General features: G+C 37.3%; 1 protein-coding gene across 1 annotated transcript; it reads left to right on the forward strand.

Moving 5' to 3' along the window:
• Nucleotides 1-20,239: 20,239 nt before the first annotated feature.
• Nucleotides 20,240-21,283, forward strand: OR10G6 (olfactory receptor family 10 subfamily G member 6). Its single transcript, XM_072615731.1, is given in 1 exon segment — nt 20,240-21,283. A coding segment is annotated over 1 exon segment (1,044 nt).

The raw sequence follows: 21,283 nt of genomic DNA on the forward strand, positions 1-21,283 counted from the left end.
CTTTCCCTCTAATCTTGTCTATATTAGTTTTAGTTGTACAAAACCTTTTTAATTTAATTTAATCAAAATGATCTATTCTATGTCTCAGAATGCTCTCTATCTCTTGTTTATTCGTAAATCCTTATCCTTGCTTTAAGTCTGATGGTAGTATGTTTTATGTTCTAATTTTCTTATGATATCTTCCTTTATGTGTAGGTTACATCCATTTGAATCTTGTCTTGGTAAATGGTGTGAGATGTTGGTCTATACCCACTTTCTAACAGACTGCTTTCCAGTTTTCCTAATAATTTTCACCAATAATGAATTATTACAAAAGCTTAAATCTTTATATTTGTTTTTAAAAAGTTACTAAAAAGGCTTACTACAGTGAATTGTCTGTCTACCAGATAGTTTTGATAATTACTGCCTTATAATATAGTTTAAGAAATAATACCACTAATCTACCTTCTTTTATAATTTTTATTAATTTCTTTAATATTCTTGACCCTTTGTTCTACCATATTAATTTTGCTATTGTTTTTTTCTAGGTCAGGAAATCTTTTGGAGGAATTTTAATGGGATGTCATTGAAAAATAATGAGTAGAATTGTCATTTTTAATATATTGTTATTAAATGTTATAATATATGACATTATATATTATGTATTGTATTGACTCTGTCAATTCATAAACAATTAATATTCCTCCAGTTTCTTGGAAGATGATGTTTAGGCTCTTTTTTTTATCATGGTTTTCAGGTAGACTAATAATTTTTAAATTATCTTTCCTGGATCTATTTTCCAGATCAGTTGTTTTTCCAATGAAATATTTCACACTGTCTTCTATTTTTTCATTCTTTTGGTTTTGTTTTGTAATTTCTTGGTTTCTCATAAAATCATTACCTTCCATCTGCTCCATTCTAATTTTTGAAGTGAGTTTTTGAACCTCCTTTTCCATTTGACCAATTGTGCTTTTTAAAGCATTCTTCTCATTTGCTTTTTGGACCTCTTTTGTCATCTGGGTTAGCCTATTTTTAAGGTGTTATTTTCTTAAGTATTTTTGGGGGTGCCCTTTAGCAAGCTGTTGATTTGCTTTTCATGATTTTCTTGCATTATTCTCATTACTCTTTCCAATTTTTCCTCCACCTCTCTTACTTGATTTTCAAAATCCTTTTTGAGCTCTTCCATGACCTAAGATAAGTGTATATTTTTTGGAGTCTTTGGATGTAGAAGCCTTGACCTTGCTTATCTTCCTCTGCTTTGCTCTTCCTCATCCAAAAAGATGGAATAAAATACCTTTTCATCAAGAAAATAACCTTCTATAGTCTTATTTTTCCCCTTTTTGGGCATTTTCCCAGCCAATTCCTTGACTTTTGAGTCCTTTGTAAAGTGGAGAGTATGCTACCCTAGGCTTTGGAGGTTTTGTATAGCTGTTCTCTGCAATATCTCTAGGGACTTGTAAGTTCTCTGTTCCTCCAAGGGTACACACTCAAGTGAGAGGAGTTTATTCCTCTCCTGCCCTGCACTCTTGTCTGTAAGCAACCAAAAGCATTCTTTTCTGCCCTGGAACTGCCAGTAGGATTCCCTCTCCACAACCACCACCAGCTCTGCCATGCCAGAAGAGGACTGTGACCCAGTCACCCCTGGACCACCACTCAGAACTCTGACCCAGATCAGTAGCTCGATTACCCCAGGGTCTTTATGTAGAGCACTCTCAAAGTGGAGTCTGCTGCAGCAGTGGCTGCCATCATCCTGGGACTAGACTGCACTCCCCTCTCACTCAGGTGAAAGAGCTTTGTTACTGACCTTCAAAACTGTCTTTGGTATTTGTGGGTTGAGAAATTTGGAAACCTCAGCAGCTACATGTGATTCAGAGCCCTGAAGTCTGCTCCAGTCTTGTCTGTGCTGTGCAGCTCATGCTGGACTGCACTCCACTCCAAGTCCAGTGAGATAGACCTTTCCTATTGGCCTTCCAGGCTATCTTGTACTGGAAATCTGTTTTACCCTGTCATTTTGTGGCTTCTGCTGCTCTAGAATTTGTGTAGAGTCATTTTTACAGGTATTTTAAGGTCTATGGGGGGAGAGCTAGAGCAGGTTCATCCTGCTACTCTGCCATCTTGGCTCTATCCCCAAAAAATGGATACTTGACCTAGACATAAAGGGAGGTATAAGTAATTTGGAAGAAGATGGAGCATATTACCTATCAGACTTATAGATAGGAGAATTTGTGAATAAACAAGAAATAGCATTGGGAGATGTAAAATGAATTATTTTAATTATAGTCTGTATAAATAAAACAAATGTAGCCAAAATTCATAGAAAAACAAAAGAATTTGAGGGGAAATTTTTATAGACGGTTTTTCAGAAAAGGCTCTCATATGTGAAATATATATTCATAAGAATATATGAAACTTCCTTAATTGATAAATGATCAAAGCATATGAATCAGCAGTTTTCAGATGAAGAAATGAAGAAGCTATATATAACTGTATACACAAAAGCCATATCTAACCATAATAAAAAATTTTCTAAACCATTACTAATTAGAGAAATACAAATTAAAACAACTCTGAGATATTATCTCATACCTGTCATATTGACTAAAATAATTCAAAGGGAAAAAGACAGATGTTGGGGGGATTGACAGAGAAGGTGGACATTAATACACCATTGGTGGAACTGTGAACTGATCCAACCATTTTAGAGAGCAATCTGGAATTATGCCCAAAGAACTGTAAAACTGTATTCCTTTTGACTCAATAATGGCTGAATAAGTTGTGATATATTATTGTGGTAGAATATTACTATGCTGTAAGAAATAATTAGCAGGTTGGTTGCAGGAGAACTCGGAAAAATTTGCATGAAATAATGAAGAGTGAAATGAGCAGAACCAAGAGAATGTTGTATACAGTAAGAGCAATATCTGTTTAAAGACTAAATATGAACAACCAAGTTATTCTCAGTTATATTGTTGGAGGGCATTTGAAAATCAAGTGAACTACAGAGGTCCTATATAGGAAGATGCTATCCTTCTCCAGAGAAAGAATTAATATATGCAACTGTGTATTGTATAATTTCGTGTGTATGTGTGTGTGTGTGTGTGTGTGTGTGTGTGTGTGAAATGTTGACTTCTCTAGTGCAGGTTCATAGAGGTAGGGAAACAGCTTAGAACCAAAAAAGGTATTTAAAAGGGAGGAGAGAGTTCAGCACAGTGGTATACTATCACCTTTCCATAACATAAAGTGTTCATCCATTCAACATTTTGACAGTCCCACAGATTCCAATTCTTTGTCATCTCAGAAAGAGTTATATTTTTGTATATCTTTAAAGCTGATTTTACTTAAAACTAATCCCTCCCTCAATCTATCATCCCCCCACTTTTCACATTTTGCTCCCCCTCCTCTTCTCTCTTATTTTCTCTTTGAATGTAGTGAATTGTTATACCTGTGTGTATGTGTAGTCTTTCTTTTTTTGATAAATTCAAATGAGAGTGAGGTTCAAGTATCAACTACTCTCCACCAAGTTTCCCCTCATTTGTATAGATAGCTACTTGTGTACCATGATTATGTGAGACAAATTTCCCTAAAGTTCCTTTTCCTTTTTCCTTTCTCCCCTCAGTGTATTCCTCTTCACATCTTTTCCTTTATTTTCTTAAGATCATGATGACATAACAATATAACTCCTCAACTTTGTATAATTGGACTTCCTCTGTGGACCCTGATAGCAATAGGATTTGGAGAGATCAATGTATCATTCCCCCATTCTTTCATGTAAACAATTTATCTTTAACACTTCAAAACCATTCATGTTTATCCTTTTATGCTTCTCTTCACTCATGTGTTCAAACTTCAAAATTTCTCCACACTCTGCTTTTCATCAAGAATGTTAGAAAGACCTCTGTTTCATTAAAGGTCTATTTTTCTTCATGTACTACCTTACAGTTTTGCTGGAAAATTATCTGAGGCTGTAAGCCCATATCCTTTGCATTTTGGAATATGGTATTCCAAATCTTCCATTCTCTTACAATTGTTAGTATTATTTAGTCATTTCAGTCATGATCAACTTTCCATGATCCCATTTTGAGGTTTTCTGAACAAAGATACTAAAATAGTTTGCCATTTCCTTTTTCAGCTCATTTTACAGATAAGAAACAGGCAAAGTGATGTGTTTACACTTACAACTAGTAAGTGTCTGAGGCCAGGTTTGAACTCGTGAAGATGAATTCTTGATTCCAGTCCAGTGCTCTATCAACTGAACCACCTAGCTTCAGCTTCCCTCATAATAGGAGTGGCTAAATTTCATGTGATCTTCCCTATAGCTCCTGAGTTTCTGCCATTGAGTCATTTCAGTTGTGTCTGAATCTCCATGACCTCATTTGGGGTTTACCTGGCAATGATACTGGAATGGTTTGTCATGTTTTATTCTCCAGTTCATTTTACAGATGAGGAACTGAGGCAAACTGGGTTAAGTGACTTGCCCAGGCCCAGTAAGTAAATGTCTGAAGTCAGATTTGAAGTGAGGTCCTTCTGACTCAAGAGTCAGCACTCTATTGGTTGCATCATCTAGCTGCCTTAGCAAGTTGCTATTTTAGTTCTTTCTTTCTGGCTGTTGATAATATTTTTTGACTAGGAAGCTTTGGCTTTTGACAGTGATATTCCTGGGAGTTTTCATTTTGAAGTTCTTTTCTGGAGGTAATCAATGGATTCTGTTCATTTCTCTCTGACTTTTAGTTCTAAGAGATCTGGGAAGTGGGTTCTTTGTTTTGAATATTTCTTGGAATAGGATGCCTAGGATCTATTTTTTTTGTCTTGGTGTTCAGATTGTCCAATTATTCTTAACTTTTTCTCCATCTGTTTTCCAGATCATTCATTTTTGCTCTGAAATATTGTGTATGTTTTTCCATTTTTTTCATCTTTTTTATTTTGTTTTAATATTTCTTGTTGTTTCATGAATTCACTGGCTTCTCTCTGGTTCATTTAAATCTTAAGGAGTTTGTTGCTTGAGCAAGTTTTTCTACTTCTTGTGTTAAGCTGTTAACTCACTTTCCAATTCTTTCTTTCATAGCTCTCATTTCTTTTATATTATTTTCCTCAAACACTCATTCTTTTTATTTAAAAAATTGCTAAAAATATTAAATCACTTAATTTATTAGAGAAAATCTAGCTGATTTTCTTCCCATATTATATTTTTCTCAAAGGCATTACTTATAGATGTTTTTGAATCATTCTCCTCATCTGTTTGTGTCTTGAGTATCGCTGCCACCACAATATTTTATTGTGGTGTGGTTCTTTTATGGTGTGCCCACTCTTACAGCTTAATTCTTGACTTTGCACTTAGTATTATGACTGGGCTTTGTGGAACTTCTGGAGGAAAGGTATGGGCTGGTGCTACTGCTGTTTTCTTTTGAACATTGTGTTATGCCAGGATATCAGGAACTTCCAAGTTTTCAGTACTCCTAGAGTAGTCTAATCCAAGGAAATGAGTCATTATGACCTTCCTGTTTCAATTCAATTCAATTTATGACCTGCAAATTTCAATTCACAGAAAAACTTTCAAAAACTTATATGAACTGGTGCAAACTGAAGTGAGCGGAACCAGAAGAATAATCAATGTAGTAACAAGATTGTAAGATAATCAGTTATGAAAGGTTTAGTAACTGTGATCAGTACAATCATCTGTCACAAATCAGAAGAACCTATGCTATAAAGTTTTAGTCATCTCCCAATAAATAACTGATGGAGTACAGATTGAAGCATATTTTTTCCTGTATTTTTCTTACTTGGGCGGGGTGGGGGGGATCCATGTCTAATGCACATTTTGCATGATTGCATATTTGTATTGGGTTTTTTCTCTCTTGCCAACTCAATAGATAGGGGATGTTTTGTGGGTAGTAAGAGAGTTTTAAGCTAAAAATAAAATTGAAGAAAGAATAAAAATGAAGCAGAATGTAGAAACATTCAGAAAAAGAAGATAATTACCTATTTTAATTTAATATTTTATCTTTCCCTATTACTTATTTTTAAAAAAAGAATTTTAACACTCTTTCTCAAATTCTGAGTTCCAAATTCTCTCTCTCCCTGTCCCTACCTCATGGAGAAGGCAAGCAATTTGACATAGGTTATACATGCACCGTCATGCAAAACACATTTTCATGTAAGTCACGCTGTGAAAGAAAACATAGACAAAAAAACCCCAAGAAAAATAAAGAAAAAGTATCTTCCACCTGCAATCAGGCTCTAGCAGTTTTTTCTCTGGAGATACACAGCATGTTTCATAATAAGTCCTTCAAAATTAGCTTGGATCATTGTATTGCTGAAGACATGGATAGTTTCATAGCTCTTTGGACATAGTTCCAAATTGCTCTCCAGAATGCTTGAATCAGAATACAGCTTCTCCAACAGTGCATTAGTGTTTTAATTTTCCACATCCTCTCTAGTATTTGTCATTTTCCTTTTCTGTCATATTGCTCAATCTGATAGTTGTGTGTGGATAGCTCAGAATTGTTTTAATTTGCATTTCTTTAATCAATAGTGCTTTAGAGCATTTTTCGTGTCACTATAGATGACTTTGATTACTTTTTCTGAAAACTACCTGTTCGTATCCTTTGACTATTAGTTGATGAATGCCTCTTATTTCTATAAATTTGACTCCATTTTCTATATAATTGAGGAAAGAGGTCTTCATTAGAGAAACTTGCTATTAAAATATTTTTTCACAGCGTTGATCATGAATTATGTATTTTATTCCATCCTATTTCCCCCTGTTTATCTTATTCACTCTCTCCTTTCACCCTGTCCATTCTCAAAAGTGTTTTACCTCTGGCTTTTATATCCCCCAATCTGCCCTCCCTTCTTTTAGCCCCCTCCTCTTATCCCTACCCCTCCTACTTTCCTGTATGGTAAGATAGATTTCTACATCCAATTGAGGGTGTATGTTATTCCCTCTTTGAGTCCATTCCAATGAGGCTAAGGTTCCTGTGCTTCCCTCTCCTCTTCTCCCATCTTCCCCTCCACTATAAAATCTCTTTTGGGTCTCTTTTATGTCAGATAATTTAGCTCATTCTTCCTTTCCCTTTTCCTTTTTATGAGTGCATTCTTCTTTCTCACTCCATAATTTTATATTTTAGATAATCATCCCATCTTATCCAACTCACAGCTGTATTTTCTGTCTCAGTATACTCTTTCTAACTGCCTTAATAACGAGAAAATTTTTAGGAGTCACAAGTATCATTTTCCCATGTAGGGATATAAATAGTTTAACCTTATTGAATCCCTTATAATTTCTCTTTCCTGTTTACCTTTTTATGCTTCTTTTCAGTTTTGTATTTGGAAGTCAAATTTTCTATTCAGTTCTCGTGTTTTCTTCAGGAATGCTTGAAATCCTCCATTTTACTTAATATACATTTTTCCTTTGAAGGATTAAAATCAGTCTTACTGGATAGGTAATTCTTCATTGTAATCCTAACTCTTATGCCCTTCAGAATACGATATTCTAAAACTCCCTCTCTGTTTATGTAGGAACTGTTAAATGTTGTGTTATTCTCACTGTGGCTCCATGATATTTGAATTGTTTCTTTTTGGCTGTCTGTAATATCTTCTCCTTCATCTGGAAACTCTGGAATTTTGCTATAATATTCCTGGGAGTTTTCACTTTGTGATCTCTTTCAGGAGGTCACTGGTGATTTCTTTGGATTTCCATTTTACTGTCTGATTATAGAATATTGGGCAGTTTCACTTGATCATTTATTGAAAAATGTCTAGGCTCTTTTTTGGATCATGGCTTTCAGGTAGTTCAATGATTCTTAAGTTATCTCTCCTGGATTTATTTTCCAGATAACTTGTTTTTTCCAGTGATATATTTTACATTTTTTTCTATTTTTATTCTTCTCATTTTGTTTGATTCTCGATGTTTGAGAGTCATTAGCTTTTACTTGCCCAATTCTAATTTTTAAGGAATTGTTTTCTTTAGTGAATTTTGGTACCTTCTTTCTCATTTGGCCAATTCTGCTTTTCAAAGCATTCTTCTCTTCACTGGATTTTTGTGCCTCTTTTAACATTTGGGCTCTTCTGGTTTTAAGATGTTTTCAGTATTGTTTTGTGCCTCCTTTTACCAAGCTGTTGACTTTCTTTCATGATTTTCTTGCATCACTTTAATTTCTCTTTGTTTTTTTCCTCTATTTTTCCTACTTGACTTTTAAAATATTTTTTGAGCTCCTCGATGGCTTGGGACCAACACATATAGATATGGATATATAGATATACAGATATACAGAGAGTGAGAGAGAGAGAGGTTTTGAATGTATCAGTTTTGACTTTGTTTTCCTCTTCTGAGTGTGCGCTTTCGTCTTCTCTATCACCAAAGTAACTTTCTACAGTTAGGATTGTTTTCTGATGTTTGCTCATTTTCCAACCTATTTCTTGGCTTTTAACTCTGCTAAAGTATGTCTATGGTAAGTTAGTAGGTAGAAGTAAAGTAGAGAAGTCAAGAAGAATTGGAAATAAATATACACAAACATATAAACAAAGATCAGGAGTAGAATTTGTTATGGAAAATATATGTCTATATATGTACATATGTATGTATGTGTGTGTATGTATATGTCTACATATGTATCTAAACATATCCTCGTTTGATTGTAGCTTCTTGGCAGGGGTAAAGGGAAGAAGGTGAAAAATAACAAAGCAAAAACTGTACAGCAGAGAACAAAAGAAAACTTACAAAAAAGCAAAGAAAAGATGAACTACTCTCAACACAACATGTAGTAATTATCATACGGGCTTTCTTGAAATGAAAATTTATCACTACATATTTTGAATCCTCCCATGTTCTGCTGTACACATAATATGCTTTTTTTCTTTTCTTACTTTGTATTTAAATTTTAATATTCAAGTTTATGTTAACGTAGTTTTTTCTTGTCTCTATTCTGCATTTGTATTCTGGTGTTTGAGTTCAAAATTTAAAAAAAAAATCCGTAAATAAATGAAGCATGATTCTACTTCCAAAGGAGAGAGGGAATCATCCCAAGCTTCAGGCTTTTGTGTTTTGTGTGTGTGAGTATGCATGCGTGTGGCTGTTTTCAGCTGGGGATTTGTAAGTTTTTGGTTCTTCCAAGGTGATATGATCTAGGTCAAGATATGTTTACTACTCACCTGTACTGTGCACAGGTCTGTGAGGGACCACAAGCACTCTTTTCCACCCTGGAATTGTGGACAGGATCCTCACTCCTTTGCTGCCACAAGTTCTTGTGTACCTATCCTCCTTTTCACTCTGGGACTGAGACCTGGATCTAAGTATGGGCAATTCAACAAAGTTCTGATCCCATTTCCAGCAAAGGGACTTCTGTAATCTTCTGACCCATTGTTGCCTCCATTACCATCTGTGGGCTGAGAGCTCCATAAATTGCCACTGCTACCACTGATTCAGTTGCCCCCAAGGAGTGTGCATGGTTTGCTGGGACCTGGTCTGCACTGGTGTGTCCTGTGCTTGACTGACTTCAATTCTCAGTCTGGTGCAACAAACTATTCCTGGCAAGTTTCTAAGCTGTCTTGAACTGGAAAATTGCTTCTCTGTATCCTTTTGTGGGTTCTGCTTCTACAGAATTTGCTTTGATTAAATATTGAAAGGCTTTGCAGGGGTTTGGAGGAGAGTTCAGGTGAGTCCCTGCCTTTTCTCTACCATTGTGGTTCCCTGAACAAGATCATTTTTATGGAGATATTAAATGTTTTCATTAAAAAACAGAAATAACTGTTCAAAAAAACCTCAAAACTTCAATGAAAGGTAGTCGTAGTACTAGTGATAGTACTCATACTAATAGTAATATTACAGGAACTATTAATAGAATAGTAGTAATAACAACAATAAATATGTTGATCAGACCTAAAGCTGATGCCCTTTGTTTGACTATGGCAGAGTGCTGAGTAGTTACCAACACATTTGCATTGGATATCGTGCCTCCCTAAAATCAAATTAAATATTGCTTTGGAAGTCCTTTAAATCCCCAGAAATTTGAAAGGGTCCCCACTAGTTCATCTGGGGCCAGCTCTAATTACTAAGTTTTTACTTCCTGTGGAGCTGAAATGCTCCCTTCAGTAACATCCACCCAGCACTCTTGGTTCTTTCTGTGGTCAGGGAGGACAAAGGATAAATATTGCATGTTGTCAAATTTGTGTGTCAGTATTTAATTAATTCTTTGATTTAACAATTATTTGTTGAATATTTCTTTATTTTTATTTTCTGTTCCTTTTACTTGTATTTCTTTCCTTGTCCCCTTCCCTTGGTTTTATTTATGTTTTTTTATAGAATTTAAATGAATAAGTGGGCATGAAGGTGCAATGATATTTATAGAAACTAGCCAGATTTTGTGTTTATCTGGTACTATAGTAGATAGGGCATTCTCTATGATACCATCTTATATTCAGTTCTGGGTGAGACAATTTAAGAAAGCCACCACTTTCTTAGTCATCCAGGCTCACAATCTCAAATCCTCACTTTCTCTCCTGCCAAATATACAATCGTTCCTAAGTTTTGTCATTTCCATCTTCATAATATCTCTCCTATATGTCTCTTTCTCTCCTCTGACGATGCCAACTTTCTGATGCACACCCTCATCATCTCATGACTGCACTATTGTGATTGACTTTTGGTTAGCCTCCATTCCTTGTTTCTCCACATTTTCATCCATCCCCCACTAACCTGTGAAGTTGATACTCCTAAAGCACATTTCTAACATGTCAACTCCCTACTCAATCAACTTTCAGGATCAGATATTAAATTCTCTGTTTGGCCTTCAGAGTCCTTTATATCTTGATCCTCTCTTATTTTTTCAGGCTTCTTATGCCTTACACCCCTTTTGGTATTCTATAATCCAAAGGCACCAGCCTGGCACTTTGTTGAACTTCCTGTTCCTTACACAAAACATTCCATCTCCCCTCAAAAATATGTTTTTCTTCTTTACTTAGGTTTATTTCCTCAATATCCTTATTTTGAGTTATGGTTATAGCTAGTAATTTAAGAACTATATCAAATAATAGTGGTAACAGTGGACATTCTTGCTTTTATCTGTTCTTATTAGAAAAATGTCTAGCATTTCACATTATAAATTGTGATAATTCTTGGATGTAGATAAACACTGATAACAAAATCAATGGAAGGTCCATTTGTTTTTATGTTTTCAAGTTATTAATATAAACATATTTTGCATCACTTTTTCACCATCTACATAATTATGTGGCTTGTTGTTATTAACATAATCTATTATATTAATATTTTTCCAAATATTGAACTATCCTTGAATTCCTGGAATAAATTCAAGCTACTCATAGTCTATAATTTTTAAAAAGATGTTTCTGTAGCTTCTCTGCTAATTTTTCCCCAATATTTCTCTATCAACATCCATTAGAAATTATCTGTCTATAGAGTTTTTTCCTTGATTTATCTCTCCCTGGCTTAAGTATCAGAATTGCAGTTTTCTCAGAAAAGGAATTCAGTTGCCTTTTTCTCTAATTTTGTATGTTTTTTTTATATTGTTAAAGTTATAGGTGACATCATCCTATTTATATTCACTGTTGCAATATTTAAAACTATATCTATTTCATTAAATATTTTCCAAGGAAAAGTAAAAAAAAGTAGCAATCTTTTTTAAAATTTTGAGTTCCAAATTTTTTCCTTTGTTTCAGTCCCTCCTTCCTCTTTGAGAAGGCAAGCAATATGATATAGATTATACATATGGAGTCGTGTAAAACATATTTCTATATTAGCCATGTGGCAAAATAAAACAAATAAAAATAAAGAGGTTTTCAAAGTATGCTTCAGTCTGCATTCAGAGTTCATTCATTCTCTCCCTGGAGCTGGATAACACTTTTCATCATGGGTCCTCTGGAATTGTCTTGAGTCATCTTGATTAGAGTGGCTAAGTCTTTCACAGCTGATCATCCTTACAATATTGCTTTTACTGTGTACAATGTTCTGCTCACTTTATTTTGCATCAATTCATATGTCTTCCTAGGGAATTTTTTGCAACCATCCTGCTTGTCATTTCCTATATCACAATAATCTTCTATCACAACCATATACCACAACTTGTTCAGTCATTCCTTAATTGATGGGCATTCCTTTGATTTCCAATTTTTTTTTGTATTTAAGCTTTCAACATTCATTTCCACAAAATTTTGGGTTCCAAATTTTCTCCCCATTTCTCCCCTCCCCCCACCGCAAAACGCTGAGCATTCTAATTACCCCTATCACCAATCTGTCCTCCCTTCTAACATCCCTCCCTTCCCTTATTCCCGTATTCTCTTTTGTCCTGTAGGGCAAGATAAATTTCTATACCCCATTACCTGTATTTCTCATTTTCTAGTGGTATGCAAGAACAATACTCAACAGTTGTTCTCAAAACTTTGAGTTCCAACTTCTCTTCATCCCTCCCTCCCCAACCATTCCCTTTGGGAAGGCAAGCAATTCAACATAGGCCATATCTGTGTAGTTTCACAAATAACTTCCATAATAGTCATGTTGTGTAAGACTAACTATATTTCCCTCCATCCTATTCTGCCCCCTGTTTCTTCTGTTCTCTCTTTTGATCCTATCCCTCCCCGAGAGTGTTGACTTCTAATTGCTCCCTCCTTCCACTACCCTCCCTTCCATTATCCCCCCACCCTGCTAATCCCCATCTCCCCAACTTTCCTGTATTGTAAGATAGGTTTTCATACCCAAATGATTGTGCATTTTATTCCTTCCTTTAGTCAAATGTGATGAGAGTAAGCTTCATGTTTTTTCTCTCACCTCCCCCTTTTTCCCTCCACTGAAAAGTCTTTTACTTGCCTCTTTTATGAGAGATAATTTGCCCCATTTTATTTCTCCCTTTCTCCTTCCAATATATTTCTCTCTCACCCCTTAATTTCATTTTTTTAAGATATGATCCCATTCTATTCAATTTACCCTGTGCTCACTCTCTCTCTCTCTCTCTCTCTCTCTCTCTCTCTCTCTCTCTCTCTCTCTCTCTCTCTCTCTCTCTCTCAGTGAGTGTGTTTGTGAGTGTGTGTGTGTGATCCCACCAACTACCCAGATGCTGAAAAAAGTTTCAAGAGTTACAAATATTGTCTTTCCATGTAGGAATGTAAACAGTTCAACTTTAGTAAGTCCATTATGACTTACTCTTTGCTGTTCACCTTTTCATGCTTCTCTTCATTCTTGTGTTTGAAGGTCGAATTTTCTTTTCAGCTCTGGTCTTTTCATCAAGAATGCTTGAAAGTCCTCCATTTCATTGAAAGATAATGTTTTCCTCTGAAGTATTATACTCAGTTTTGCTGGGTAGGTGATTCTTGGTTTTAGTCCTAGTTCCTTTGACTTCTGGAATACCCTCTTCCATGCCCTTTGATCCCTTAATGTGGAAGCTGCTAGATCTTGTGCTATCCTGACTGTATTTCCACAATACTTGAATTGTTTCTTTCTAGCTGCTTGCAATATTTTCTCCTTGACCTGGGAACTCTGGAATTTGGCCACAATGTTCCTAGGAGTTTCATTTTTTTGGATCTCTTTCAGGTGGTGTTCTGTGGATTTCTTGAATATTTATTTTGCCCTCTGGTTCTAGAATCTCAGGGCAGTTTTCCTTGATAATTTCATGAAAGATGATGTCTAGGCTCTTTTTTTGATCATGGCTTTCAGGTAGGCCTATAATTTTTAAATTGTCTCTCCTGGATCTATTTTCCAGGTCAGTTGTTTTTCCAATGAGATATTTCACATTATCTTCCATTTTTTCATTCTTTTGGTTTTGTTTTGTGATTTCTTGGTTTCTCAGAAACTCATTAGCCTCCATCTGCTCCATTCTAATTTTGAAAGAACTATTTTCTTTAGTGAGCTTTTGAATCTCCTTTTCCATTTGGCTAATTCTGCTTTTGAAAGCATTCTTTTCCTCATTGGCTTTTTGAACCTCTTTTGCCAATTGAGTTAGCCTATTTTTCAAGGTGTTATTTTCTTCAGCATTTTTTGGGGTCTCCTTTAGCAAAGTGTTGACCCGCTTTTCATGCTTTTCTTGCATCTCTCTCATTTCTCTTCCCTGTTTTTCCTCCACCTCTCTTACTTGATTTTCAAAATCCTTTTTGAGCTCTTCCATGCCCTGAGACAATTGAATATTTATTTTGGATGTTTGGGATACAGAAGCCTTAACTGCTATGTCTTTCCCTGATGGTAAGCATTGTTCTTTCTCATCTGAAAGGATGAGAGAAGATATCTGTTCACCAAGAAAGTAACCTTCTATAGTCTTATTCTTTTTCCCTTTTGGGGGCATTTTCCCAACCAGTTACTTGACTTTTGTGTCCTTTGTCAAGACTAGGGTATACTCTGGGAATCTGTAAGATCTCAGTTCCTCCAAGGTGGCACAATCAAGTGTGTACTGGTCTGGGTGAAAGAAGGGATTTTTGTGCCCAAAATCTTAGCAGTTACCTCTCCACAGCCATGTGACCTTCAATTCCACCAAGTCAGCACTGGGGGCTGATTTTCAGATAAGCTGGATGGGCAGAGCCACCATTCAGTGTGAGACAAAGATCAGCTCTCCCAGGGCCTCCACACAGGGCGGCGGCAAGAATCAGCTCCTCAGTGCCCCCAGGGTTTTTACACTCCAACAATGGATGCAGCTGCTGCGCCTGCCAATGTGGCCTCTATGGGCCACTGCCTGAGGCCAGAGCTATGGGAAGGCCCTTCTCCCTTCCTGGCCAACTGAAAAAACCCATCACTGACCTTTGGCGCCTGTGGGTTGAGGGATCTGCAAACCTGCTGCTAACGCAACTAAAGGTTCAGCACCCAAGAGCTGTTTCCAAGCCACGCTGTACAGTCAAGGCTGGGATGGGCTCTGCTCCACGTCAGGCTCAACCAACATTTCCCGTGGGCCTCCTAGGTCACCCTGGGCTGGAAATCTCCTCCACTCCATTATTCTCCACCTCTGCTGCTCCAGAATTTGTTGAGAGTCCCTCTCTACAGGTATTTTATGGGCTGTGTGGAGAGAGCCTCTGTATCTGTGTCTTTCTAATCCACCATCTTGGCTCTGCCCTGTTTTCAATTCTTTGCCAGGACAAAAGAAACTGCTGTAAATACTTTTGTTCAAATAGGTTCTTTCAGTGTTATGATTGTTAATTGTGTTTTTCCTTCCATTATGTCTTCTCGTAATTTTTTTTTTGTATTTTACTCCTTTACCCCTCTTTACAAAGAAAAATAAATGGGAAATTAAAAATAATGAGATCAATACTAGTTATCTGTAAATGAAGTGATCTAAGTCCATTTTTCTGCTTCTCTTCACTTATTCCAGACCTGATCACTAGTGTTCCCATTTTTTTCTTACTTCTTAATCCTCTATGAGATGATTTGCAGAACTTAAGTTTGTTTTGCTTATGATTCTTCCCTCACTCTTTCTCAAACTTCCTTCCCACTCTTTTCTGTTCCCACTTATTTCTCTGTTAAGTTTATTGTATTTCTATACAAAACTACATGTGTGTGTGCTTAAAATTCCTTTACTCAGTTAAAATAAAAAAGATTTTTGAGATGCCCATTCCCTTCACTCCCTTTTCTATGTTTGTGTACTCTTCTTGCATACTTTGGCAGCTGTGGAGAAGGTAGATTGCAGTATAGAGAAGAATAAAGAAAGGAGAATGAATATCAAATATTGCAATAGGCCAGGTAGGAAATAATGAGGATGTGAACTAGGGAGGCAGCAATGGGAGAGATGAGAAGGAGATATATATTAGAGATCTAAAGGTAAAAATTGGCAAGATATTTAAGGTGAGTGTGAGTAGAGGAGTCAAAGGTGATGCTTAGAAATTTTGCATTTTCTCATCTTTTTACCTGATGTAACCAAAGTCTATATTTTCTTATTCATAAAGCCCATGACAGTTCATTTCAGAGGAACATAATTGCTAATAGTGATGTTACTGAGATGTCATTAACCTTGTGCTCCCAAGGGGAATTTTGGGAAGAAGGAAATCCCAGGGAGTGAAACCTCTGAGATAAAAGGTTCAGGTAAGCTGAAAAGGGAAATGAGTCCAGGGTTTAAGTATGTTGAAAGAAGCTTGTGACGGGTCAAGGAGAAGGCCTGGGAGAGGTAAAGAATCTACCAGATTCAGAAAATAAAAGTCAAAAAGAAGGTGGAAAGGCAAAAGGAGACTGAAGATAATTGCTCCAGCTTGCACAGGTGGTGACTTCTCATTTTACACATTCACAGGTAATGACCTGAGAATAGACTATACAAAAGGATAACATTCAAGTATGGGCAAGAAATTTTAATGGGATATATTCTTATTAAAAGGAAGTGGAGAAACACAGTAATAGTTGAATCACATTAATGCAGACAATTACTACCCTGTGACCCTTATTAAAGTTTAAGATTAGGTAAAGCAAAAGCACTCTCCACTCAAAGTCCTCTAAAATGTGATTACTGTGAAAAATTCCTTAAAAAAAGAAAAATTCCTAAGCTATCTTTGCCCATTCTGATTCAGATGGGATCAATGTTTGGTCTCATTCTAATTCAGTCCAACCAGATGGTGTATATTTTGATGTAACAATATTTCTTCCTTTAATGTTTGTTGATACAAAATAACTAGAGCAGTGAATTATTAATCAGAAAATCAACAAGCATTTACTAAAGCACCTACTATTTACCAGCCACTCTGCTAGGTGCTTGGTATGCAAAGTCAAAAACAAATCAGTCCCTGCCCTGAGTTTACAATCTGAGACAAAAGCACAATGTACATAAATTTCAGTTGTTCAGTCTTTTTTCACTCTTGGTGACCCCATTTGGATCTAAGAGGAGAGAAAGATATGATTAGATAGAATGTGTGATATTTTAAGATAATTAAAATTTTGCCTTCAGTACTTAATGATGTGAAAAAAACTGGGGCTGTTAGCTCTTAATCAATAAACGAAAGATGCTTCCTTGTCTGCCTCGGCAAATAAACAGTAGTTGCGGCTTGAAAGAACCCAGGAGTCAATGCTGGAGAAAGGCAAAAGAAAAACAAGGGAGTTTGGTTTAGAAGAATTAAGAATGGAAAGAAAACCTTTCTTGAACATCTCAGTGGGTGAATTCAGCTCAAATTAAAAGGAAGAAGTGATATGGGTGCTTAAGGCAGTAAAGCTTCTCCATATTCTAATGATGAGAGAGCAAACTGAATTCATCCAGGAAGATAATCAGCATAGACAGCTTAGGGATTTGGGCAATGGGACTGTAAATTCAGAGTCAAGAACAGATACAACCAGACTTTGGGAGATCAGTGAGATGTTTCCCAAGTTGGTCAAAGATGGACTTTTATTTCTATGTTCTCATAACTTAAATCTTCATAGCTTGTACTTTTATGTCTTCTCACTAACTAGAATAGTTTCTGTAGTCATTGAAAAGATTACTGTGAAATACTAATGGCCTCAATAACTTGCAATGGGGAGCAATACAGGGGAAAGGGAGGAGGAGAGAGGAGTAGAAGGAGTAGATGTCTGTGGATGTGAGGCCAAAGCTATAACTTTTCTCCTTAGAAATCAATTTATTTATCTCTGTGTGTGACGTGTAAGTACAGAGGTTCTTGACTTGGGGTTTATGATAAATTTCAAGGAATATTTGAATTTTCAGGGACAAAATTACATTTCAACATAATTGACTTTTATAATCCTATGTAGTTTATGCATTTAAAAGCTTTATTCTGAGAAGGGGTCCATTGGCTTCCTCAGATTGCCAAAATGGTTCATGGCACAAAAAGGACCCTTGCTCTACCAGAAAGAAAGTTCCTTACAGACAGATGTCTAATATTTTCCTTTGCAACTTCAAACGCAAGCCTTGTAACATCTAATAGAGGTCTTATAAATTGAATTGTGAATAAAGTCATTGCCCCAATCTCTCATTGGGGAAAGGGTAGATGGGAAACCAAAAGGAACACAGCCAAAGAGGAGAATTAGCAGATTTTGGTTGCTATGATGGCACACAGTTTTTGGAGCATAGGTGCTATTTTGGGGCAGTGCTTGGGAGCTCAAAAATGTAAAACATCTACTAGATCATTTCTTTATTTGTAGTTTAGTGCAACTAAGGTGCTAGGATTAGTATGAGTAACAACAATGCCTCTCACTCTTATAAGACACAGAGAATAGGCCTAGCTAGCCTCTCTCTGCTTCTTTCCTATAATCTTCCCCTTAGCAACCACCAGAACAAACTTTGAAACCACTCAAGGAGAAGCATAGTGATGCTACGACAAAGATGGTATCTCAAAACTCTCACTGGGGAGCCAACTGGTGGCTGCAAGATCTGTAGCAGACTTCTCAGCAGCTTCTGGCTGCTTCTGCCCCACTTTACTCTCTTTGCAGGTTTTGCTGGAGCTCTACTCAAGAGGAATGGTCCAGGTGTCATGGGGAGGGAACAACACATATAATGCTGTAGAATTCATGCAAAGAGATGTCAAGAGGCGTTATAGAGGGGGTGATGACAGACTGCCTCATTTCTTTGCCCATTGAGAAAGGAAGACTTGGGTCTATTTGCTTATGTAAGCTAAAGTGAGGAGGCATTGGGAAAGACTGAGGATCAGGAAAGCTGAGTTTCACTGTGATTTAGTCTAAATATTTGGCTTTTTCATTCATGAATTAATGTTCTTATATCCTGCCTCCTCTTTAGCACCTGGATCTATTCCTCCCATCCCAACCCCCTGGGATAGGGATGCTTAGAACCAAGAGGAAAGGCATCTTCTGGTAATTCTTACCAACCCTTAGATTTTGGAAAATAAATGTGAAAATGATCTAGACTCTTTAAAACTCAGTTTAGAAATCAGGATGAAGGAAATTTACATAAAACACTCTCTCCACAGGTTTCTGGAAAGTTAAGATGTGTACAACAGTTACCCCCTCAATGGGAACAGAACAGTCACTAATCCTGCTGGGCTATGGTGCTGTATTGAGGCTATCTCTGACAGGGAGAAATTTTCCTCTGGGATTGAGTTTGACCTCAGATCCAGAAATCAGTATCAACTTAAATCCAATCAACAAGAATATATTTAGTGCCCACTATGTGCCAGGTACTGTGCTGAGAGCTAGGGTTACAAAGAAAGACGAAAACAGTCCCTGCCCTCAGAGAGCTCACAATCCAATGGGAGAGAGAAGATGAACAACCATGTACAAACAAGGCACACATGGGATGAGTTAGAGGTAATCTCAAAGGGAGAGCCCTGTCATTAAGAACTGGGAAAGACTTCTTGCAGTCAGGGGAATTTGAGCTGAAAATGAAGGAAGCCAAAGAAGCCAGGACAAGGAGGAAGAGAATTTCAGACATGAGGGTCAGTCAGTGAAAATGTATACAATCAAGAAATTGAGTATTTTGTTTGAAAAACAGCAAGGAGGCCAGTATTACTGGATCACCAAGTCTATGTAAGGGTATAAGGGGCAAGAAAACCAGAAAAGCAGTGTTGTTGGGATGGGGGGGATATTTATGAAGTTTTAAAAGTCAAACAAAGGATTTTATAGTTGATTCTTGAGGTACTAGGAAGCCACTGGAGTTTATTGAATGCTAGGGGGATGATATAGTTAGACCTATGCTTTAGGAAGATCAATTTGATAGCTAAGTCTTGAATGAACCAGAGTAGGGAGACACTTGACTTAGTAAGACCATCAGAAGGATATTACAATAGCCTAAACATGAAGTAATAAAGGCCTGCATCAAGGTAGTGGCAGTGTTGGAGGAGAGAAAGGGGTATATATAAAACATGTTGGAAAGTTGTACCAACAGAATTTGGCAATGATTGGGTATGCAGGGAGTGAGAGTATGAGTAGTCAAAGGTGAACCTTACTTTGCAAGCCTGGGTGACTGGGACAGTGGTGCTGTCCTCAGTAGTAATAGGAAAGTTAGAAAGAGAGCAGGGATTTGATGGCAGGGTTGAGGGGAGGAAGATGAGTTTAGTTTGGAACATGTCGAATTTAAGATATTCAATTTGAGATGTCCAATAAAGAGCTGGAGATGTGAGACTAGTGGTTGAGACAGGTTATTTATAGATCCAAGAAGTTGTACAAAGGAGAAAGGTAAGAGAACATTGAAGTATTATAGATTCATGTAATTGAATCTGGAAAAGAATTTAGAAATTCTTCCATTCATTCCCCTCACTCTAGACCTGAGGAAACAGACCCAGAGAAGTTTAACAGGGACTTGCCTAAGATCACATAGCTAGTAAATGTCTGAGGCAGGATCTGAATGCAGACCTACCTGACTACAGTACCCTAGCCGTTATACCAAGCTGCCTATTTTCTCCTCTCTTCTCCATGTCTGCTAAGTACATAGACTCTATATATAAGGCTTGATATCACAGAAGATGTCCTGAATTCTCCTTCTTGCCAGTTTCTTTACCAGCAGGAGTTAATGTCAAGGCAATGCAAAGTGGCAACCAAACCTTTGTGACCCATTTCATCCTGGTTGGCCTTCACCATCACCCCAAGCTTGGTGTCCCACTCTTCCTCATCTTCCTTGCCATCTTCCTCCTTACCATCTCTGGTAATGGGCTAATCATCCTCACTATACTAATCGATGCCCGGCTTCATCGACCCATGTACTGGTTTCTTTGCCACCTCTCTTTTCTGGACATGACCATCTCTTGTGCCATTGTCCCCAAAATGCTGGCTGGCTTCCTGTTGGACAGCAAGGTCATCTCCTTTGGAGGATGTGTGATTCAACTCTTCTCTTTTCACTTCTTGGGGTGCACTGAATGTTTCCTCTATACCCTCATGGCTTATGACCGCTTTCTTGCCATCTGTAAACCCTTGCATTATGCTACCATCATGACCCGAAGTGTCTGTAATTGTCTGGCCTTGGGCACTTGGCTGGGTGGCTCTCTTCATTCAATCTTCCAGACTTGCTTCATGTTCCGTCTACCCTTCTGTGGCCCCAACCATGTGGACTATTTCTTCTGTGACATTCCTGCCATGCTAAGGCTTGCCTGTGCTGACACTGTCATCAATGAATTGGTCACCTTTGTGGACATTGGTTTCTTGGCCCTCACCTGCTTTGTGCTTATTCTGACATCCTATGGCTATATTGTAGCTGCCATCCTACGCATCTGCTCTGCTGATGGGCGCCGCAATGCCTTCTCTACCTGTGCTGCACACCTGACTGTCGTCATTGTTTACTATGTGCCCTGTACTTTCATCTACCTGCGCCCTGGCTCCCAAGAGCCATTGGATGGGGTAGTGGCTGTTTTCTACACAGTCGTTACACCTCTGCTCAATCCCATCATCTACACACTCCGTAACAAGGAGATGAAGTCAGCATTGTGGAGGTTGGGGGGACATAGGGAAGTGCAGCCCCAATGA

This window comes from Notamacropus eugenii, chromosome 5 (assembly GCF_028372415.1).
Source record: "Notamacropus eugenii isolate mMacEug1 chromosome 5, mMacEug1.pri_v2, whole genome shotgun sequence".
Taxonomy (NCBI): domain Eukaryota; kingdom Metazoa; phylum Chordata; class Mammalia; order Diprotodontia; family Macropodidae; genus Notamacropus; species Notamacropus eugenii.